The sequence below is a fragment of the Lactuca virosa genome, chromosome 2, assembly GCF_052849685.1.
Source record: "Lactuca virosa cultivar CGN04683 chromosome 2, Lactuca_virosa_CGN04683_v6, whole genome shotgun sequence".
NCBI lineage: Eukaryota > Viridiplantae > Streptophyta > Magnoliopsida > Asterales > Asteraceae > Lactuca > Lactuca virosa.
The window spans coordinates 153,719,866-153,745,050 of record NC_136427.1 but is presented as its reverse complement, the minus strand read 5'-3'; the positions used below and the strand labels follow the sequence as shown (position 1 = coordinate 153,745,050).

General features: G+C 40.3%; 1 protein-coding gene across 1 annotated transcript in view; it reads left to right on the top strand.

The window, feature by feature from the left end:
* Positions 1 to 24,645, top strand: part of LOC145159637 (cysteine-rich receptor-like protein kinase 2) — a 71,320-nt gene extending 46,675 nt beyond the window's left edge. Inside the window, exon 8 of the mRNA XM_079078657.1 lies at positions 24,467 to 24,645. Coding sequence (XP_078934783.1) covers positions 24,467 to 24,490 — 24 coding nt within the window. The 3' untranslated portion in view covers positions 24,491 to 24,645. The remainder of the gene's footprint in view (positions 1 to 24,466) is intronic.
* Positions 24,646 to 25,185: the final 540 nt, after the last annotated feature.

Here is a 25,185-nt window from a genome sequence, read left to right as displayed (position 1 = left end):
GGTTCTTCCTATGGTTAGGGACTGGGTCTGATGTTTCCTTTATTTATTATGTGGATATTGTGATCAGACACTATCTGTTGTTGTGACCGGGCTAAGTGGTTTCGGGCGTTTGGGTATTGGGATGGTTCCAGGAGTCGGGGTGATTGTAATTCCGCTTAGCACTTGGTTGAGGTTTCCAAAGGGATTCTTGGGAATACCTGGAGAAAGGTTGGAAGCTTTTCGAATTCCCTTGATGCCTTTTGCTTCTTGATTTTCCATCTTTATTAGGGCTAGGGAGGGTGTGGTATTTCTTACACCAGGACTTTGGTGTCTGGTTGTTAGAGATTTGTTGGTGCCAACTGAAAGAGTTTAGTTATCTGGTTGAGTAAGACGAAAGTCTGTTTGCAGAGCTCGAGGTTTGTAAGGTGAGGATCAAGCCTGTCTGTGTCAATTGATGACATTGGACTCCTTGTTGTTACTTCGATTTGAGGAGTATTGGTTGCCAGGAACGACAGGGTGTTCTATGTTCATTTTCTTATTGTTGCTAGTTTTGTTTTCGTTGTTACCATGGGGTCTATCTTGTTTCTGCTTGTTAGGTATTCCAATGTTCGTGTTCTTATCGTTGGTAGTTTCGTTTTCATTTTTTACCATTGGGTCTATCTTGTTTCTGCTTGCTAGGTGTTCTGGCAACACGAGGGTGCTGTTATCAGGCAAGGGAATTCGTAATCCGAATTCTGCCAGGTCCTTCCACTACAGATGGATGTGACCTAACCGTACATACTTAGGAGTTTTAGAGATGGTTGACTGCGGCGTTATGTCCTAATTGCTATTCAGCCCAGGGACAGAAAACAAGGCGGAATCGCACGCTCTTAGTTTGCGGAATCCTAACCATATATGATACTAATGTTCATATGGGACCATCATGGTCCATTCGTAAGGATCCCTAGCTTCCCGTGATTTAGAGGATTTTCTCTAACGAGAAAATAGTTTTTTGGATTATGTTTTTAATTGACAAAAACTTTTTGTGATAATTCGATGCTTAAGTTTATCGTGGAACGTACCAAAAGATGAGGTAGGGTTCCTTGTCGTCTCCTCCTGTCTAGTTGTCGACTCCTTCGTTAGTCATCTCTGTTGGGCAATCTCTCTTGAAATGTCCTGTTGCACCGCACTTGTGACAAACTGGCCTTACTTCTGGGTTGAGGGTTGGAGTGACGCATGGGGCCGGGGCCCTATAGTAGTGGGAGGTGTGCCCCATCTTGTTGCACCTTTTGCAACAAAATGTCTGGCAGGCTCCCCAATGATGGTATTTGCACTTGTTGCAGGGTGGATTGTTCCCAAGGTATGATTGTCTCGATGGGGGAGGAGTAGGGTTAGTAGGGGTAGGGACTGATCCCGCTTGTTGTCTTTTAGTAAGCCTCTGAGCCGAACTGCATCATTTTTCATTTCCGAACTTTCGTTTCTTGAGCTTAGGTTTAGGTTTTAGGGTGCATTGGCGAGTTGTTTTTCGTTGGTTTCCCTGGTTATTGTTACGGTTGAATTATCGATACTGCTTCCATTTTCGTTCGTGTTGTTGGCATTGAAGTATGCCTTGGCGGCTGCCACGACATCTGTTACAGTGGCTTGGAAAGTGGCGGAGTCTATTCGTAGAACCGGTGCACCGTCAGGGTACTGGTTATCTTCTTGAGAAGACATAACTCTGTTGCACACGAAAAGTGAGCTTGTAAGTACTCGTAGTTAATTTCTGGTGAGTTTACTCGTACAATCTTAACGTACTGGTGTTAATTGGGCCAAACTACATCCCCATGATGCAGTTATGGTATAGAGTGGAAACATATATTGTATGAAGTTAAGTCCGTCAAAATAGCACATAGTTAGCAGTATAGTTAGCGGATTCGGTTGTATGGATTCTTGGAGGGTGTACTCCTCTTGGTTTACTATCACTGGTTGCGATTAAAGGCATTATGAATCTAAGGCGAGTAGTGAGGTGATCCTCTTTTGTCGCACAGAGCGCTTGGCCATTTCACTTATACTATGGGTGCCCTTTTAGTGTTCCTTACGCTACTAAGGTTGTCCTAGCCTTGATTGCTATGAGTTGTGGTCTCCAAATGACCATTTCCCCCTTTCAAAGAGTATACATGGTCTGCATAGTTTTCTGGTTCTACTTGTGGGTTTCGCAAAGCATTTGGACTGGTGTTCTGGTTACTTGTGGAGGATTTGATTTACATTGTTGCGTACTGGGCTTTGTTTACGGTCTCCATTACTCCATGACAGAGAGTTGGAAACCGGGAGTCATTTCGGGTTACTTGTGGCCCAAACGGAGGTGATGCTGGATTCATGAGGGTGTTGGCTATCGGAGTTCAGTGCACGTTGATTGTGGATCGGGGTGTCTTTCGTGACAGTGTGCCCTGAATTGGATATGAGTCAATTACTCAACTTGTTTTTGTGTGGGTCTCGTTTTGTTTCTAGGTATGTCTATTCCAGGAGTACCTATATGGGGTGTTTATATATCTGGGAAGAGAAAGGTGAAAGGATCCTTTGCCAATATGGATAAGCTTGCTATGAGTTCCCTTGGCGCTTTCATCCTTGTTTGGTCCTTAGTCGAAATCCTTCCTTTCACAATTCATCTCTTGGTATTCCTTAGGATCCACTTCTGGGTTTTTCCTCATGGCCTTCTTTTGGTCTCTCTTTTCCCCATCCGCAAATCATCGTGACAGGGTAGTAGAAATCTTGGCGAGGAATTTCAACTACGTTGTTTGTGCAAGAATCGAGGTACGAGATATACGGGGAGAGTTTAGGTATGGGAGGGGTTTATAGTATCCTAAAATATTCCTATAGTATTTTAAACTTGATGTTCGATTCTAGTATTCTCTTGTACTCATAGTTGGTAGGTTTTAGGTTTGTTGCAACACAACCATCACTCCCAAGCACATGTTGGTCATATCTCAAATAAATATAGTTGATCAGGCTATATTTATCCCAAATATAATTACATACTGCCTAGGTTTGACTGTAGCGTTCAACCCTTATTTACTTTTGTTTTCTTCTTGTTATGATACTGTGTTAGTAGGTATGTATACTTTTATAGAATACTTGTCTTTTTAAAGTATACTTTCAGGCAGAGTGTGTTTTAGTCCCATTGTATTTATAGTTATATATCTTGTATGGTTAGATATACCAGTTCACTATAAACAATGCTCTGATACCAATCTGTCACACCCCCGAACCAGACGGCGGAAACGTCCGGAGGCGGGTGACTACATTGTGCAGTATCATAACAATTTGATATAAATGAAAGAGATTAATCCAAAAGAATTTGATATACATTGAGATAACAAACTTACATTGTTTACATATTATATTTGTCCTTCGAATTACACAAAAGAATCATAAGCAGAAAATTTCAAACTATAGCTAAATAGTCCTGCATCCGCGTCCCTTGTTACCTGCATACTAGATCCTTGAGAATACAAGTCGTTTTGAAAAGCGTCAACTAAAAAGTTGGTGAGTTCATAAACATTTTTGTATCAGATAGTTTTACACTTGTTTAGAATCGTTCCTATTGTACTTTCAGAAAATCCGATAGTTTCTATGAAATCGTTTTGAAGCCATGCTTTGAAAATCATGGATATATGTGTGCATGTCGTTACTTTTGTTCATCCTTATAGGGAGTGATTATGAAAAGTAGTGTAATTTGTAAAAGCGAGCTGTGTTCGAGAATAGTTCTTTTGTATAGAAATAGCCAATCGTTTCTAGAAAATCTCCTATTCTCGAAAAGAGAATATAGTTGTAAATCTTGTTTTTCTTATCGAGTAAAACTGAGTGTGCGTTCTAGGTTATCGTTATCGAAATCGTATAAAATCGTTACCTCCAGAAAATCCTATATTTGCTGCTATAAAATATTCGTATGCCCTGTTTCCAACTGTGTAAACTTGCATGTATGTGTATTAGTTTATCCTTTTCAAAAAGAGTCGTCTACGAACGTTTTCCATAAAGTCCTACGTTTTCTGATTTGTAAAATAGCAGTGTTAGGACTCCATACTTGTTAGATGAAAGAATCAACATGGAAATTGTGGGCATTCTATGCGATGAAAAAGGACAGTCAACGCAACAAATGCGGACCATCACTTATCATGTGTAGGACAGTCAACACAACGTGCCAAAATTTATTTATGAGGTTTTCCTTACATAAATTTATGGATGACATAACATATTCTAGTAAGTCGTTATAATCATACTAATATGACGGAAGCCTGTTTTGGTGTTGCTCAGGCGCCCTCGGTTTGGAAAAGACATTTGTCACCCTATACTGGCCTGTCTAGCTGTAGCGAACAATGAAGGTGCGTGGTGTCAACCCCGTATAGATCTATACGCAAATTCCCGCTCTCCCTCCAGGAGATTCTAGCTATAACTCCTTACAGGACTTTAGACGTACACTAATATTTTTTATATTTAGGTACTTTTCAGATTTGTCTGACTAGAATATTAACAACCTTTCGAGCAATCGTTCGAGATCCATTATGTCTTAGATAAATAATGATATCGTACTCAATGAATATATTTATCGTTCTCGTTCCATATCGTTATTTGTGCTTGTTAACTGGATATTTCGGGTTCGTTCCGTTCCGTTCATTGAAAAATAGGTCGTTTTGAACGCTTATCAAAATGACCCAACATTATCGAAATTGGCAAAATGGTCTTTCCTTTCCATGAATTGTCGGCTTAGGCCAATTTTAGTCAAGAGAAAACTGTCAACTTATAATTTGTGTAAATTTATAACTGCAGGTTATGACATGCATTTTATGTTTTATGACATATAGATTATTACTTATGTTCTTGAAGGTTTTACGACAGCAGTTTATGACATGCAAATATTTTGTCATGAAAACTCTATTTTCGTATATTTTTCATTGATAAAATTATTTATATTAAATAATCACAAATATTCACAATTAGTTTGTTAGTCTGGTAAAGAGTAATGAGCATGACATAATATTCCAAAATAACCCTTGTATTTATGTTTGGCCAAAAATAATGATCCAAAATATTATTATTTCCATACTTTAATCATTTTCAAAATATTTTGTCCCACAACTTGTCAAGTTAATCTTGAGCGAATACTTATGGTTGTTGTTATAAAAGTTCGTGACTTATACTTAGTAACATACTAGTTCTTGTTTCCAAACATGATTTGTGAAATATAATCCAAACTCTTGAGACTTAACCAAAATCTCGAGTTTTTGGACTATTTATACGGTTTTCATACTTAAGGACATGTAGGATGGCATGTATACACAATAAACAAATAGATCATGATTTACACAAGGCTTTGACTTGTAATCTCCCCCAAAAATAATAGAAATCTCGAAAAAGTAGGGGTATGAAGCTCACCTTGGTTATCTTGCTGGGTGATTTGAAGGGATGTGAGGAAGTTTCCAAGCTCCAAAACTTGGGAGGTTCTTTAATCTTTAGAATATTCTAATAATAATTTTATGTGTAAATATAATGAAATCTTAGGAATAATGTGGAGAATTATTATTCAAAGAAGATAAAATACTTACAAAAAGAGAAATCTGGAAATTTTCTTTGGAGGAGATGAAACATGAAGCTTGAATAAGTTGAGAGCACTTCTAGAAGTTCACTGGCTGTGAAAATGGGAAGTGGAATTATGGGGAGGAAAGGAGGAGTTCACGTATCAAGAAGGAGGGGATAAGGGTGACATGACACTTGCTTGGAGGACTGGTGTACAATGCTTGGTCACCCATGGATATTTTGTGTTTAACTGGGATTGCATAGGAAATGAAGAACTTGCATCCCATCATAAAGTCAACCCTTATCTTCTTAGAATCCCATAACAAAATCTTGGATATTATTTTTATATAAATATGTTTAAGATAATCAATTTTGGCATAAAATAGGGGTTTAAGGGGTTTAAGATATGAAAAATATGAGTTTGATGTGATTTCCGATGTCAAAATGCCTTAAAATGATGAAAAGGTCCGAGAATGACAAAAATCCAGAGTGGAGTCCGGAGCCTGTGAGGGTTCGAAGTCAGATCCAAAATTCCGGAGTCATTCACAAAGATCCGGAGTCAACAGGAGAGTTCCGGAGTGTATTCTCGGATTCCGAAGGCACATACGAGATCAGTGGTCCGGTCCGGCCAACAGTCTTCCGAAGCGAGGCGAGGCGAAGCCTTCCGGTGCGAGGTTCCGAAGGCAATTCTGAGGATTTCAGAATGTTGTGGCCCGGATGAGGGGCTTAATCCGGAGCGAGATTGTCCGATGCAAGGGGGGGGGGGGGGTTCCGAGATTTCGAGTCCTCTTGGTTCCTTAGAAGGCATTCCAGACCAAGAGGTTTAGGACCAAGAGGGTTCCGGACCAAGAGGTTTAGGACCAAGAGGATTCCGGACCAAGAGGTTCAGGACCAAAAGGATTCCGGACCAAGAGGGCCCTTTTGAGTTTTCTCGATTGGTTTTGGGCTGTTTTCGAATGAGGAAAGTACATAGAGAGATTTGAGATACGTGGAGAGATTTGGGAGAGATTTCACATACTTGGAGAGATTTGGGAGACATTCGATAAACTTGGAGAGATTTGATATACTTGGAGAGATTTCCTATTCTTGGAGAGATTTGGGAGAGATTTGATATACTTGGAGAGATTTGGGAGAGATTTCATATTCTTGGAGAGATTTGGGAGAGACTTCATATACTTGGAGAGATTTGCATTCTAACTTTACACGGTTCATTAGGAACTCATATTGTACACTTAAATGTGTTAGCACAAGTCTCACAATAGTCCCTGCTTACATGAGGACGAAATTTCCCAGCCAAAAATGCTAGTTGTGACAGATGACACCTTCCTTCATGTTTTAATGTGATATAATCGCAATCATCTTCGTAGTCATTACTGAAACGATGGTAATGATGGAAACAAACGCAACAAACTCAACTACTAATGCCTTAGTAACCTTGTGACTTTCCCTGATCCAAGTGCGAGTCCTATGCTTCCGGTAGTATAGGAATCTACTAGCTTTCATACCTACTCATACTCGTCCCAATAATTGCTTCGTAGTTTTCCTAGTCACCATACAAGAATTTCACATAATCATTTAACACATCGGATAACATAACTAAGGTTTATATTATTTCTTGAAACGATTACATAGATATTCAAATTCACCATACATTATGCCTCTTATATTAGGCTACACCACATGATACAATCTATATGGCTACTTTATATCTCGATCTTCAGATATATAGATCCTTACTCCCGATCCCTTGCATCGTCGCCTAGTTCATCAAGTATCATATGGAATGCTCTTGCCTTTCGTTTCGGCGACACATTAGGCTTTGCAGCCTCCTTCTTCATCGGGTAGTCCCTAGTGTTATGACATGCTCTACGGGGGTTTGGATGCTTGATGACGTACTAAATCAAAAGCTTTCCTAAGAACACAATCACAGAAGAAACGTTAGAGTACGACTGGGTGTTCTCCCGGGACGTCGCTCCGACGATCAAGTCAGTTTTTCTCTAGAGAGAGTTTTTGGGGTAGATTCTGTGTGAGAGAGAATGGATCCCTTCCTTGAGAAGGCAAAGATCCTTTTATGCATGTTACTAACGGATCGTGGGGATGTCACGCTATGAGTGTTGGACATGGCCTCCTCTTACTGGGAGATTTACCCATGCTAACTAACAGTCGGGTGACGTTAGTTTCGGGCGTCACCGGAGCTATTCTTCGTCCTATGATTGGCTGTGGGTGAATGAGGAGATCACGTGGAATGTTCTTTCCTTGTGATGGGAAGTGAGCTGTCAGCCCGGTGCAGGATCACGCGGAGCAAGATCGACCCTCGGCCAAGCTACCAGCATAGTAACGCTCCGTCAAGGCCTTCCGTTAAGTTTAATGTGACCGTACATGGTAAAGTTAACAAGTCCCTTAGACCAGTAGGCGTCTGTGTTCGTGACGTAGCAGCGTCGTTCTGGTCTATTCCAGGCACGTGGCGAACCGCTATTGACGGTCTATGCGGTTGTCAGGGCGAAATCATCGCTCTTCGGCAGTTTCATTTATGGAAACGATTCACTCCCCTTTTTTGGTATTTAAAACTCTGCTTATACTGGCACATCCGCTTCGCCTGCTATTTTTCTTTCTTTAAGTTCTTATTCAAAATAACCCTTTTCATCTTTTCCTTCAAACTCTTTCATGGCTTCCTCTCGTTCTCTAGGGAGAAATCTCACTGCTGAAGAATGTGAATCTTTTAAATACCGATTCGGGTTTGTTCCCAAACAGGGCGTACAGATTCCTCTCTCCGACGCGTCACTTTATAGCCCGCCAGGGGGCAAAGTCGGGATTCTGATCGCGTTATTCGAGGAAGGTCTTCATTTGCCTACCACCGATTTTTTTAATCTGATCATCCGTGAATACGAGTTTTCAGTGTGAGAGCTGACTCCCATTTTTATAAACAAGATAGTAGGCTTCAAGCTCCTCTTCCGCGCTCTAGGTCTTTAACCGACTGTTCCGGCATTCAAACACTTCTTCAACGCTTCCACTCAATCTGGGACCCAAACCCTTTCTCACCGGCGGGGAGTCCCTACCTTTATTCACGACCAAAAATCCAATAAGAACTGGCAAGAAAAGTTATTGTGGGTGAATAATGATCTTGTGGTGCTTGGCTACCCAAGTGTTAAGGCGTATGTGGACCGTGCTCCCATGCTTTTTGGTGCTGACAAGGAGCTGGCTGACAACTTTGAGAAGATCAGCATCAACGGCGAGTATTGGCTCGATTTCGTTTTTGCCGCCGGTGGAATGAGAGTCGCTTGGAGGGCTCGTGGGAAGATGCCTGAGTTCTTTGTTGAGAAGGAAGGTATAACACTCTTTTTCCCTTGTCCTACCCCCTTTTTTTATAGGCAAAACGCGTTGAAATCAAGGTTTTGGCTAATTATCGTTGCTTTCGTTTTGTTTCCAGGTGGGTAGGAAATTATATCCTTGGAGAAGGTTCTTCAGGGTCTGTTTGAGGGTGAAATTCATTTCTGTGAAGTCGACCTTGTGGAAGCTCTTCCCCCTCCTGTTTCTGGTTAAGGAATCGAGGCTACCCACGAGTCTCCTGCCGGTGCAGGTGGTGCCGTTGGTGATGGTGGTGGTGGGGACGACGAGTCGGATTTCCAGGACGTCATTGTCACTGGTGCTTCCCAGAAGGATCCTATCCCTTTTAGGTCTCCAATGAGTCTTCGCCGTGTCAAGAGGCGCTTCGTTGTTCTGGAAGCCTCTGCCGGCAGTTTTGCCAAAACCGCTAGCTCTGAGCCCCCACTACGCAAGAGACGTAATATGAGTTTCTTGCTTGAGGGTTCCAAGAGCTACACCCGTTCCCCTGATGAGGGTCCTTCGAAACTGTCGGAGGGGGCACCCAATCTGGCTACTAAACCACTCGGTCGTAATGTAGAGGGAAACGTCAACAAGGCTAGCCCCGTTCCCACCACTGGAGGAACCGAGGCGAAAACTGGGTCTTTGCCTTCCCATGGTATTGCATCAGCTTCTTTTGATAAGACCACAATCGTCCCCCTTTTTTCAGGTTCTCGTCTGGACGGCTACACGCCGGATTGGAAGCTAATTGTCCAAGACCTTTTCTCCGATCATGACGCCGCTCTTGAGTGGTGTCGGCATGCGTTTCCTCCCGCTACCACTGAGGCCCTATCGGTTCTATCGGATGAACATATGGCCGACGACTTGCTCTACTCTGCCGCCTAGGTGTCATCGTATTTGGTTGCAGCCGCTGAATGTATCTTTGGAATGGAGACTCTCCAGCCTGATTCTGACCAGAAGAGTATTGAATGCGAAGAGTTGAGGGCCTAGTTGGCGAAGATAGAAGTTGACAAGTGCAGTTGGGAGGATGAACGGGAGGTTGTGCTGCGCGAGAAGGAAAGCTTGGCTGATCAGGTAACAAAGTTGGAGGAGGAGGGTAGACGTCTAGATGATCGTGTATGGGTTTTGAGTTTGAAGAATGTGGGGCTGAGCGAGCGGACAATAGAATTGGAGGTTGATCTGGTTACTGAGGGAACTGCAAAAGGGGCATTGGAGAAGGATGTTTCATGGGTCCTTAGCGAGGGGCTCAGCAGGGTGGTGGACCGGTTGATCGAGAGCCCTCAATTTCTCCAAGGCTTGGTACATGTGAAGAAGGCTTGTGTTTCCGTAGGCGTAGAACATGGTAAAAGGATTATATGGGGTGCTGGTAACCACCGGGGAGTCTGAACCAAAGTCCAAGGAGAACGTGGCTGCCAGGACTCAAGAGATGGAAGATGCCCTAGTGGCTTTCACTGAGACAGACTTTGCTAACCACTTTCGCCTGGGTAGTCTGGACATGGCTGGGCTCCGCAGTCTCTTTTAAGAAGCTCAGAGCGATGGGTAAGGCTCCGGCCCAAGCTCCGCTCCTGGTGATAAGTAGCCCTGTTTTTGCGATTTGCTCTTGATGTGATTTTCTTGAACAATATTTTCTTTTCCTTTGTTTGCTTATGTTCTTTTCTGCCCTCTGTGGCCATTTGAAAGTCCGGGAGTCTGGAAACTGTAACAATGGTTTCTTTATATGAATGTTTGATATTTTCGCACATATTCTTTTTGTTTGATTGCGTCATGTGTAGTTAGTATTGGCCATCACGTGGTATTGATGCAGGGTCTGTTTACACCTGACTTGAGTTCTTTTCCTAGTGAACTCTTTGGGCTTTACTGAAGCTGGTCTTTGAGAAATTTGTTCTAATTTGCTGCTTAAAGACCATGGGTGGAGCCAAGATCGTCATCTTGAGGCTCACCCAGTTTTGTTTTTTCTGATTAGTGGAAGGTTATGACTCCTCTACACTTATGTCACATGTTTTCATACGTATACTGTAATGTAATTGACCAACATGTTTTGGGGGAAAGGTTACGATCCTTTTTTTTTTGATAAAAACCCCCTGGCTGCCTCCTTGTGACGATTTCGCTCGTGTGACGTTGGATTATCAGTCCTTGTTGTCACACGGTAAATACACACAACCTATTTTGCTTAATTTTTCAAGCTGAAAAATGAGAAGCATCTAAATTGCTTTCTCTTTTTTTAGTTTTATTGTTTGAGTGTTATAAAACTAAAAATGATAATGTAATTTATGACGGTTACATTTATATGGTGAAATTAATATACAATGCCTTCTCTAGCACTGATTCTACCTTTAACACTCGTTTTAAGAGTAAAAGTGTCGCAGGCTCTGCGCATTCCACGTTCTTGGAATGGCACGCCCGTCCTGAATTTCTAGGACATAAGCACCATTCTTATGGGCTTCCACGATTTTGTACGTTCCTTCCCAAGTGACACTGAGTTTCCCCAATGGTTCAGCATGGCTGGACTAATTCTTTCTTAGTAACTATTCTCCAACTTTGAAGTTTTTTGAGCCGGACTTGGCGGATGTAATAGTTCTCGGTTCTTGATTCGTAAAGTGCTAGACGCAACTGTTCCGCCTCACGTTTTCCGTCGAGCATGTCTAGTTCTTGGCGTCTCCCTTCTTCGGTTGCTACTTCCTCGAAACTCTCTGTTCGTAGGGAGATGACTACTATTTCCAGTGGGAGGACTGCTTCCGTCCCGTAGGTTAGACTAAATGGCGTTTCTCCTGTGCTTGACCTTGCTGTGATACGATAGGACCACAACACTGTCGGGAGCTCATCCACCTAGGCGTACTTCGACCTGAGTAACCTTTTCTTCAAACCATTGACTATGGTTTTGTTTGATACATCGGTTTGCCCATTGGCCCACTGACGTGAACCGTCGATGGATTTTTTTTGTCTTCGCACCACACTTTGAAGGGACTTCCTTCAAATTGTGTGCCATTATCGCTTATGAGGATTCTGGGTGTGCCAAACTGAGCCAAGATGTTCTTGGTCATGAATTTTATCATTTGTTTTCCAATGACGGTGGCCAGTGGTTCTGTTTCTATCCACTTCGTGAAATAATCAATAGCCACTAGCAAGAATTTCACACCCCCTGGCGCTGGTGGGAAAGGTCCCACTATGCCAATTCCCCATTGGTGGAAAGGCCATGGGTTGGTGATGCTGTTCAACGGCGAGGCCGGTTGATTTTGGAAAGGAGCGAATGCCTGACATTCTTTGCATTTCTTGGTTAGGGCTACAACATCGTTGTACACGTCCGACCAATATACCCCTAGGCAAAGTATTTTGACTCTGAATGCTTGAGCGCATTCATGTGCCGCCGCATCCCCCGAATGACTTTCTTCTAGGAATGTCTACCCCTCTTCCTTGGAGATGCCTCCTCAGGGTCATTTGGTAGCACGCCATGGTGTAAGTAGTAGACATATTGTTTGGTCCATCCCGGTGCAGTCGATACTGTATTGACCTTTTGGTTATCAATACTTCTCTTCGGGAGCACTTCGACTTGCACTTTCTTTGTTAATGGTCATAGGAAGTTGAGGCTAACTTGCTAAAAGTGCCCGCCCTTGCATTCTTTTCCCGGGAGATTTGTTTTATGGAAAAGCTTTTGAACGTGCTGGTTAGACTTTGGACTGGGTCGAGGTATTTCTGCATCCTTGAGTCTTTAGCCTCGTACGTTCTATTTACCTGGTTTATGATAAGCAGTGAATCGCTGAGCACTGCTAGTTGCTTCATGCCAACCTCATTGGCGAGCCTTAGGTCTGCCAGGAGCGTTTCGTACTCTGACTCGTTGTTGGATACTTGAAAGTCGAATCACAATGCGTAAGTGATCTTTTCTGCTTTGGCGCTCTGAAGGATTAGGCCTGCGCCTGAGCCTTCCTTACTTAACGTGCCATCGGTGTACAGTTTCCAGAGTTCCTTACTGGCTTCAGGCTTGAGTGGGTCGGTGGAGATTGTCGTTGGTATCCCCTTGATGGTATATGGGATTTCAACCAGGAATTCTGCAAGAGCCTGGGCTTTGATGCTGGTCCTAGGGTGGTATTGGATGTTGTGCTCACCCAACTCTATGGCCCATTTAGCCAGGCGCCCTAACTTTTTTGGCCTTAGCAGCACTTGTTTTATCGAGTAACTAGTCAGGACATCCACCTTGTGGGCCTGCAAATATCTCCGTAGTCGGCTGACTACATAAACCAAGGCGAGGACCAGCTTCTCCAAGGCTGAGTAATAAACTTCTGGACCTTGCAGAGCTCTGCGAACAAAATGAATGGGGATCTGCTTGCCCTCTCTCTCCACTGCTAGTACAGAGGAGATGGCCTCTTCAGACGTTGCTAAGTACATCTGTAGTGTCTCCCCTGGGAGTGGGCAGGCGAGAGCTGGGAGTTGTTGTGGGGCGTATTTCAGTTTTTGCAATGCAGTATCTGCTTCTGTTGTCTATTTAAACTGTTTTTTGTCTAAACATCCTTTTGAGTGTCTGGTACAGCTGAAGTGTTTTCTCTGCAGATTTGGCAATGAACCTTCCCAACGCCGTCAACCTACTGCTGATCTACTATACCCCTTTGAGATTGTGGAGAGTTTTTGATTTAAGGAACTCCTCTATTTTAGTGGGATTGGGGAGAATCCCTTCTCCGGATACCTAATACCCAAGGAATTGCCCTTCCTCGACTCCAAAAGTGCACTTAGCTGGGTTTAACTTCATCTTCACTTTAGCTAGCATTCTGAAGGTTTCTTCGACATCTTGGAGTAATATTTCCTCATCGCGGCTCTTGATTACCATATTGGCGACGTAGACTTCGATATTCCTACCAATTTGATCGGCGAATACCTTGTACATCAACCTTTGATAAGTAGCGCCCGCGTTTTTTAGCCCAAATGGCATTTTCTGGTAGCAGAAGGTGCCTTTTCTGTATGGAAGGCTGTTTTCGCCTCATATTCTCATTGCATCTGTACTTGGTGATAACCCTTGTACGCGTCAAGGAAACATTTGAGTCGAAAACCTTCAATTGACTAGACTTTCTGGTCGATCTCCGGGAGAGGGTAACAATCCTTTAGGCATGCGTTATTAAGATCCGAATAATTAATGCACATTCGCCAGGACCCATTGGCTTTCTTCACCGTGATGAGATTAGCTATCTACGTCGAGAACATGACCTCCCGAAGTATGCCAGCATTCACCAGGTCATCCACTTCTGCGTTTATAGCTCTGTTCCGGTCTGCTGCCTGGCCCATTTTCTTTTGTTTAACAAGGTTGTTTAGTGGTGCAATATTAAGGCTATGTTCTACAACTTGTCGATCGACGCCGGTTAGATAGGTTGGTTTCCAGGAAAAGATGGTGGAGTATTGTTTCAGGAGTGCCACCATCAGTGCCCTGGTTTCGTCTGACAAGTGAGCACCAATTCGTATGAGCTGATCTGGATATTTCATGTTTATTTGGTTCCACTCGGTGGAACATCCCTCTTTTAAATTCGTTGGCGCTCACACAAGCTCGAGAGCGGCTATGATTTGGTGACACTGTTGTGCCTTGGTGTTTGTGGAGAGGGTCGTCGCTGATCCCTGGCGTGTGTTAAATTTAACTATGCCATGCATCGTTTATGGTACGAGGTGTCGTGAGGAGATTGTCGATCGTCTGAGAAGGATGTTGTGTTCTACGGGATATCGGATCACATTGAATTCAATTGTTCTTATGATTCGACCCCTCTCGTCATTACTGACCATCGTTAAGGGAAGTTGAATTATGCCCAATGGCCACAAACTGTGTCCGGTGAATCCTATCAGCAACCCACCAGTTGGGGGATATAGCCCCTCCTTCCACGCATCCGGTAGTTGTCTAAAGCAATGCTCATAGAGTATATCACAGCAACTACCGTTGTCTATATATATATATATATATATATATATATATATATATATATATATATATATATATATATATATATATATATATATATATATATATATATATATTCGATGGATTTTTGTGTTACGAATAAGTCCATATATGAGGAGCGGATCTCTCAGATCCCAGTTCAATGGTCTGGGTTCGTTGCTCGAAAAACTGATATTGAGTATATTTCTCGAGAGTACCTCTATTTCGTCCCCTTCTTGATGAGTCGTGTTTCTCTTACGAGGATTAGAGATAGTAAGTACCTCCATGCCTTAATGTGGAGGTTTCTACAACAGATCAGGATGCGATATCGCCGTCTGAGGCAATGAACCATTCGATGACGGTTTCCGGAAACTGCTCTGGAGTACTTGCCCCGTAATCGGTGAGATCTGCTCGATGAGCCCCTGGATTGGAGTCTGCGTTCTATATTCGTGGTGGTGTACATTGGTTATCGCCACCGGTATTCGAAACAGATCTGCTACTGCAGGCATAGGTGTTGTTGGGCTTAGATCTCCGTTTTTTGAGGAACCAGTGTCGTCAATTGGCTGTATCACTCTGAGGATACATCCGGATGGCGCCAAATGTTGTGACATGCTCTCTGGGGGTTTGGATGCTTGATAACATACTGACTCGGAAGATTTCCTGAGAACACAATCACAGAAGAACCCTTAGAGGACTACCGAGTGCTCTCCTGGGACGTCGCTCCGACGATCAAGTTCATTTTTCTCTAGAAAGAGTTTTTGGGGTAGATTCTGTGAGAGAGAGAATGGATCCCTTCCTTGAGACGGAAAAAATCCTTTTATACCTGTTAGTAACGGATCGTGGGGCCCTCACACTATAACCGTGAGACGTGGCCTCCTCTTATTTGGAGACTTGTCCACGCTAACTAACTGACGGGTGACGTCAGTTCTAGGCATCACCAGATTTATTCGTCATCCTCTGATTGGCTGTGGGTGAATGAGGAGATCAAGTGGAATGTTCTTTCCTTGTGATGGGAAGTGAGCTGTCAGCCTGGTACAGGATCGCGCGGACCAAGACCGGGCCTTAGTCAAGGTACCAGCATAGTAACGCTTCGTCAAGGCCTTCCGTTAAGTTTAACGTGACCATACAGGGTAACGTTGACACCTACCAATATTCCCTTCTTCATTACATCCGTAACACACCTTGTTGGATGTACATTTATTGGCGTGATGACCAGTTCTCCCACACTTGAAACAAGTCAAATCCTCGCCATATTTCCCAAAGTGTTTCTTCCTGCACTTCTCGTACCACTTTTCCCTATTGATATCGCAAGACCTTTTTTTGTTGGGACCGGACTTTGAAAATATGCTCTTTTTATCGGGCCTTGAATATCCCTCAAACGTCGTTTCCTCTCCTACCTCAGCTCTCTCCAGACCATTTTCCCTTAATTGGGTCTCCATGTTCTTGGCTGCCCAGATGACGAACTTCAAAGTTGTTGCTTGTTTGACCATTAGACCAAAGTCCGATGGTAATCCATTAACAATTTTGTTGACCTTGGAGAGTTCAGTTGGAACCAAGTAAGGAACAAGCTTCATTTCTCTATGAAACTTGCGGCATACTCCCTGACGCTCATCCTTCCCTTCTTTAGACTCTGGACCTCGTTGTTGATCTCCAGAAGATCCTGCTCAGAGCAGTATTGCATTTTCAGTTGCACCAAAAAGTCTTCCCAAGAGATCTTAGTAGATTATCCTTTGGGCATGGTATCAGCCAGTAACTTCCACTAGCTTAATACCCCCGTCTTCAACTATCTAACAGCGAAAACGGTCTTCTGCTTGTTGCTGCAGTCGTAACTTTCAAACATCATCTCCATCTTGGAGATCAAATACATGACTTCCATCGGTGTTGGTCTTCCAAAAAGACTTGGTGGCTTGGATGTACTTGCGTCTATGTCTATCATCTCCTTCATTTGGTTGGTTCCTTCTAACCACTCTTGGCTCAACTTGGCTAACAACCGCGCTGTAGTTCCCCTCCTCAGACTTTCCTTCGTTCAACTCAAGATGCACAACAGTTATAGTAGTTTCATCCATATTATTATGCAACATTTGTCTCATCTCCTCCCTTTGTGCGGCCATCAGAGCCCGAATCATTGCTTGGACTCCTGTCATTGTGATTGGCTCGAGTGCAGTTGATACCTCTGGTGCAGGCTCAATCACTCGTGCCTCACGCTACTGATTACCATTTCCCAATCCGCTTGGAGTTCTCACGATGTCGATCTATTCACAAAAACAGATGTTCAATGTATAGTGACAAGAATTAAGATATGAAAAGCTTTATTTACGATAGACGTATAAATCTCCTTATCACTCCAAAAAGTTACATGCCAATTCTAATATAGTGATTAAACATTTAGAAATGTAAACACATAAAATTTCCAAATCCGGTCGTCAATAGACCACGTATATAATCATCCAAAAGCATATAAGGCATCTGATAACTATAGCATTAATCATTTAGTACATAAAAGCAATTTAGGCATCTTTCCTAAAATAAGCTAGTGCTTGTGTCTATTCAGGCATACTTCCTAAATATAGCAGACACTCATCTCACAATCACCGCTTACCATTCTAAGTTTAAGTCTATAAATCCTACGAATTCCTAATTCGATTAAACCTGGCTCTGATACCAACTGTGACATCCCTAAATTTCATGGCTAGAAAAGACCGATTTATTTATCCTTATTTAAAAATCAGTGTATCCTTTTATAGAATAATATTGCGGGATTTGTTCCTAAAATATGATAAAGATATTAACAAATCATTTCTTAAGAAATTTATTTTAATTATATTAAAAACGTTGGGATATCATCGTTAATACAATACATAAGCATAAACGGAAATAGTACAGGCCTTACGAACATCTATTATTTTACTAGCCTATAATCCATAAATCTCTTATCTATTCCTCACACATGTGCTCTTGTGTCACTACCTATAATACAAGAAACTAAGTGGGTCAAGCTTGAGAGCCTGGTGAGCACATACGGTTTTCAACCCACAATAGTTAAATTCTTTATTTTCATCAAATCATTCAACCCGGTTACTCATTCCCGTTATCCTCACTTTCTATCCTTAAAGCATCTAATTCAAGGGACCTATCTTAAGGATTATCTTCGAGATAGACAATAATTCTTAGGGGTTTCATTAGCAATATATGTCTGTAAGGAAACCATGGGGGGATGGAGTACACGTGGTGAACACTTAGTTCAAAAACACCTATAGGTTGCGAGCCTGCCAGCGTTCCACTAGACTGTCTAGAATAATCTGTGGTCATCATCTATATTCCGCTAGACGATTGTATCATATTTAAAGTCAAAGCGTCTCATCATCAATTTCATCTTTCATCTCTCATAATCTATATCATCTTTCATCTACCCATTTTTACCTAACATATTTATAGGAATAAAAAATACATATACAGTTCAATTCAAGTAAAACATGTACAAATCTTTCATCTAGCATATATATCAGGAACACATATAAAAGACATATAGAACGGAATTTATCTTAAATACTTCATATATATGTAAGATGAAAATAACTATGCACCCACTTGTTAAAGTGATGACTCAAAATTCGGATAGCGTTTCGCTTCTAGTAACTGTGTTTTCCTTTGACGTAACCTAGTATCATTATCACTATGTCTTAGTCTAATATTTATTGTGAGTAATTATTAGTCTAGATTCATCATTACTTTAAAGATTACTGATCTATAGTTGATAAGGGACAACAAGGTAAGATTATATCGGAGGTAGGGTCCGTTTGGCATACATAGTATACTATTTGGAAAGCTCACTTTAAACACCTCACTAAATCTTGCCTTCTTATATCATCCCTATAAGTAGATCCATCAGTAGAAGGACTTGGAATAACTGATAAATCTTGTTTATAGGTTCATAATAACGATAATGAATTTAAACATAAGTTACACTTAAATCGTAATAAGTGTAGCTCAACTTACATGGATTCTTGCGAAAACTTAGAACCCCGTGGTGAAAACTTCGTCGCCCTTTCTTCAGAAAAGATTCTTGTAACGGTTCAGCGTTCACCTTACTATACTAAAACTATAGAAAGAGAATTCGATCACGAGGGACCGAAATGCTCAAAGATAAGAAGAGAAAGACTCTTGAATCAAGAGGATGGTGAAAAAATATGAGAGCCTAGAGCCTCATATGTATTGTAATTTAATTTTCAAAAATCACCCTTTATAGTTATAGAGTCGAAATATCTTATAATATGTCGAAATGTCGAAATCGGTGTAATAGTCATTTTCGTATGTTTGTTATGTATTTACTAAGGCATATGTTTTTACAAAGCTTAGAAGTTTAGCCTTAGTATTTTTTGTACTTTCAGCCTCCTATAAATAGGAGCTAAACATTGAGTTGTAAGGAGAGTTTTCCCATTTCTGCTTACGTTTTGTACTCGTGTTCATTGGAAGTAATGAGAGCTTAAACCAGACTTTATTTACTTCTCGTGTTCATCTTTACTCTGATTTTGATTCACTTACTCGACTAATTCATCTACAATTGGTATCAGAGCAGGAATCATACTGCAATGATCTGATTTTCAATTGAATCACTAGTTTTTGAGTCACGAATTTGTCTCAAAAGTTTCCGCACTGTTCGATTCTGAAAATCATTACTGATCTATAGTTTTGGTTTGATTATGTGTTTGAATTGTGTAATCGAGTAATCGTTTTTGAGTTTCTGATCGATTCAGTCATTCAATTTCAAGTTTCTTCAAATTTTTCTGAAAAATCTCATCCGTACGTTAATGGAAAATTTCAACATGAACATGATTCAGTCATTCAATTTCAAGTTTCTTCAAAAATCTCATTCGTACGCTAATGGGAAATTTTTCTGAAAAATCTCTACGAAGATTCCTATGTTGATCCCGGAATACTATAATCAGTGGGCTGATCGAATGGAGGATTACTTGAATGGTTTGGACGAGGAACTCTGGAGCTGCATTACTGGAATCGTTCAACCTCCACCAAATGTTCAACAAATTGGATCATCTGGATCAGCATCTGCAGTCAATGATTAATCCACCAGGCTGAAGAACAACGAAAAGCGTTGTTTGAGAGAACTGAGAGGTGCCTTGCCACCTGTTGTTCACAATTACATCCGTGGTTGTAAAACTGCGAAAGATATCTCGAATACTCTTAAGGAAAAGTATCAGGGAAGCAAGAAAACGAAGATAAACCCTGTTAAGCAGTGTCTTGTGGAGCTGAAAGCATTCAGACAAAATGAGAGTGAAATGGTTGAAGTTTACTATGATCGTCTTAATGAACTGATCTATCGATGCAATCGTTATGGAATCATAATTAGTTGCAAACACACAAAAGTGAAGTGAATGAGATGGCTGAAGAGTCAAAACTGAGTTTGGGAGGTCCGTTAGCTCTTGTTTCGAAATTATCTGAGAAAGAAGCTGTTGAAAAAGATGGTTCTGGTGAAGAAGGTTTTCTAATGAACTCTGATGATGAAGCGGTTGCTTTTTACTCGAAAAACCGAGTTAAAAAGTTTTTCAAAAAACCTTTCAATCCTAAGATGAAGCAGAGTGATGTGAAAGGAAGTTTTGTGAACAAGTTTGTGGGAGAGGAGAAGAATAAAATTGAAAAGAATGATGTGAAGGCAACTGAAGTCAAAAGCGAGAAGATATTGAAGGGAGATTCGGGCATTTACTGTCATTAGTGTAACGGAGCACATCATTTTGGCAAATGATTCCATGCTTTGTAAGAAAGAGGAGAAAAAGAATAGGATCAAGGAAGAAGCCTATTATGTGGAAATATTGGAAGAAGTAAGTGCAAAGACGAAGGGGTTATCTTTGGTTGCTCATGGCGAAGGTGAGGAGGAAGGCACATATCAGATCTGGTCTTCGGGGTCTGATGATGAAGAGATGCGTAATCCAACAGATGGTGCTATGTTCGCACAGTTTGAGGAGGATGAGGACGAAAAGGTGATTGGTCGTTGTTTCATGACCAAGACAGGAGACAAATCACCAATAACAACAAAGGTACGTGCTATTCTTCAGTCTTTTAACATTCCTTTACAAGCTTATGATTCTGAAATAATTGCATTTGATGATACTGTTGCTTACTTTGATACAATTGTGGTGTCTGCTAGTAATGAAGCTAAGAAACTAAACATCCAATTGCAAGAGACACAAAAATTGTTAGATTCGAAACGCAACAGAGTAGAGTATCTGGAATTACAAATCACAAATATCATGTGTGATAGGGATTCGTTAAGCAGTGATGTTAAAATGTTGTTAGGTCAAAGAAACATTTACTGTAACTCTGCAAAACGATTATATGCTAAATTGACTGCTTTGCATCATTCTTCTGACATTAGCAAAGAACAACATAGGAAGTTATTACCTTTTCTAGCTTTCGAAAGAGAGTAAATTGATAGCTTGTCTTATGATTGTGAGAAAACCATAGCAGAATTCGATAAAGTGCCTGATAATCGATTTGCTTATGGTATTGTTAAGATAGATGAATATTTGAATGATGATGAACTTGTTGAGATTGTGAATGATACCTTAACAAAAAATGAACAAATCAAAATTTTGAAAAGAATTGAGAATTCGAAACTTGACTCTCAATCCAATTTTGTTGATGTCGATGATAATTCTGATAGTTTTAGCGAAATCAGTGAAATTGAGGAAGAGGAAAGTGTCGATTGTTCACAGTTGTCTGTCATTAATGTCACATCTAAGTCTAAAGGAAAAGAAAAATGTAATGATTCGTTGGTTAAGATTGGCACTGACAAACCCTCAACTTCAAAAGTTTTTGATTTCGACAATGTGAGTGTCAGAGATAGTCAAACAGACAGTAGTGATGATGAGGATGAATAACAAGTTTCGAACAAATCTAAGCCTGACAAACCTGTTTGAAAAGAAACAACCATTCCACGAGTTGTTGTTGATCAAGTGTTTGGGGACACTGAAAATTTTGACAAAGTTTTGTCTGAAAAAAGGAGCCCATTATTTGGAAACAAATCAAGTGGTGTATCCAAATTTCAAGTGTTCAGATGATGTTGTATTTCCAAATCAAGTGTTTGTCACTACTAGAAATGTTGAAAACATTAAACCAGAGTTAAACAAAATGGTCGAAGATGACAACAAAAAAACAACAGACGAAGGATTCTTTTCAAATCAAAGCACTGTCGAAAATAATCTAACAAAGAATTCGTATGTTTTTCAAAGAAAAAAACCTCAACGAAAATGGATTGTAAAACAAGAAAATACAAAAGAATGTTTGAAACAAGAATCTAAAGAAACAAATGAGAATGTGAAACTTAATTCAAATGAATTTAAGGATCGTGTTGAAAATTTTCGAAGGAAAAAGGAATTTCGAAAAGATAGGCAAGAAAGAATTTTTTTTGGCAAGTTGTGTCAAATGAAAAGGAATCCAAAATACCGAACCAGAAAATGTTTGAAAATAAGTTGTCCAAATCTGAACAAACAAAGTTTTCAAAACATTCGGATAAAAAGGAAAATCCCGCTCAATCAATTTCGTCTGATTCACAAAAGAATTCTGAGAAGTTTTCAAATTCAAAAACTTTTCAATCAAATAATCCACAAAAGAATTTTCATTCAAAAAGCCAACAAAAGTTTTCAAATTCAAATTCATCCTTTTCAAAACCAACAAACAATAAAAATCGATTTTCTTCAAATAGAACAAATCGACCTTTTGACAATGTTCAAAAATTTACGAATGTTCGAAAATTTGAGAACGGTCTAAAATTCGAAAATGTTCGAAAGTTTGCAGACAATCAACCATTTGTGCATGATAAATCCAAGCAATCTGCAAGGTTTACTCCTCAAAAACCAAATTTTCCAAATCCTTCTGCGAAGCAGAATTTGAAAGTGTCATACACAAAGGGTTCGTCAAATGTGAGTAATATCGATCATTGGCTTGAAGGACAAGGAAAGATGTTTCAATCTCGTAAGTATTCCCAACAACAAATTCACGAAGCATATGAGAAATATTTGAATGATTCTTCAAATGGAAGTTCCTCTTCCAAAGACTCAAATATTCCTGTGAAAACATGGAAACCAGTTTTGAAAGATAAACCTGAGAACAAAAAGGTAAATGTCAGTGACAAATCTAAACCTTCGAAAACTTATGTTTCTGCTCCTTTACCTAATGATGTCGACTTAATTGACACTTTCAAATCCAAAGTTTTTAATTGGGTTTTAGGTTCTTCATTTCAATCGGTTTTCAAAGCTAATAACCAAGGACCCAAACAGCCTTGGGTACCTAAATTCTTTCATTAATTGCAGGTTCTATGTGATGAGCAATATGATGATAAATAGTACATTGATAGTGGTTGCTCTCGTTATATGACTGGCAAGAAGGAGAATTTACGTGATTATCGAAGTTTAGACAATGCAGGAGTAGTTAAAATTGGAAACAATCACGAGTGTCAGGTGAAAGGATATGGCAAAGTCACAAATGGGAAGTTTACTGTAAAGAGATTTGCATATGTCGAAGGTCTTCAAGATAACTTGATAAGTGTTTCACAACTTGTTGTGGGCACTGGCAATCAAGTGGTGTTTAACGAAGCAGGAAGCATTATTTCGAATGTTGAAAGTAACAAAGTTTTGCTCAAATCCAAACGACATGGTGACATGTTTACTCTTGATATCAAACCAATCATCGGCAAACCCTCAGTGTGTTTACTTTCGAAAGCCTCCTCTGATGTCAGCTGCCTATGGCATCGACATTTATCACATTTAAACTTTCAAAATTTGAATAAGTTGGTCGTTGACGATATTGTTCGAGGTTTACCTGTACTAAAGTTTGATAATTATACTTTGTGTGCAACTTGTGAACAAGGGAAACAACATCACAAAAGACATCTAATTGTCATAGATTCGAAAATTGTTGAACCGTTGGAACTTCTTCATATTGACCTTTGTGGACCATCAACTGTTGAAACTCTCAACAAGAAACAATACATTTTGGTTGTAGTTGATGATTTTTCACGATTCACTTGGGTGTATTTTCTCAAGTTAAAATCTGAAGTCGCTAAAACAATGATCAAATTTATCAAGAAAATTGAGACCAGTCTGAAAAGGAAAGTTCGTAAAATCAAAAGTGATAATGGTTCGAAGTTTAAAAATAACGTGCTCGATTCGTTCTTAACTGAAGAAGGAATTTCGCATAATTTCTCATCGTCATATACACCACAACAAAATGGTGTGGTTGAAAGGAGAAATAGGTCTCTTTGCGAAGCAGCCAGAAAAATGTTGACATATGCGAATCTTTCTCAATATCTATGGGTAGAAGCAGTTTCGACAACATGTTTCTCAGAATCGATCTTTTATTCATCGTCGTTTTAATATAACTCCGTATGAAATAATAAATAACCGAAAACCTAATGTCAAATTCTTTCATGTTTTTGGTTGTAGGTGTTTTATCATGAATCTCAAAGATAATCTTTCGAAATTTCAAGCTAAGGCTGATAAAAGAATATTTTTGGGATATTCAAATAATTTGGTTGCATACAGAGTGTTAATAAGCGAACAAGAAAAGTTGAAGAGACATTTAATCTCACTTTTGATGATTACTTTGTGAAACAAGTTGAAAAACATTTCGAACAAAAACCAGTTCTTAATGAATCAAATGATGAGTTTGAAAGTTATAATTCCTCAGATTTCGATTATGATTTAATTTTTGGTGTTCCAGACAGGGCTGCTGATGTTGAAGTAAATGCTGCTGATAATCAAACTCCCGAATCTTTGAAACATTCTGATGATTCGACAATCATCTCAGATACGACTGCTAATGTCGAAAGTATGCTAGATGCTCAAGTGGAGGGGGAGCACTTGCATATACCTTCAACTGTTGGGGGGGAGCATCCTTTCGAGGGGGAGAAGAGCAGTTTGAATGATGTTGTCGAGGGGGACCATCAGAATGACATTTATGTCGAGGGGGAGCATGATAATACTGAAACCATAAATTTTGATCAAAATGATGAATTTCATGACCTAAATGATAATATTTCTATTGCAGGATCCGAAAATGAAGAGATGTACGAAGATGCACCTTTGGACTTTGATCCAGCATATCCACCATTAGAGCTATGGACAAGAAATCATCCGAAAGAACAAGTCATTGGGAGTCCACAAGATGGAGTTTTGACGAGAGCTCAAATTCGTGCAAAGAATGAGGTACTAAATACTCATCAAGAATTTTGCATGTTTAATGTTTTCATCTCGAAAATTGAACCAAAGACAGCTAAGGTTGCAATGGAACACTCAAATTGGGTTGTTGCAATGCAATCTGAACTGGTTGAGTTCGATAGAAACAAGGTTTGGAGATTAATTCCTAAACCTAAAAATGTTTCGATTGTCGGATTAAAATAGATTTTCAAAAACAAAACTGACAATGATGGAAATATTGTA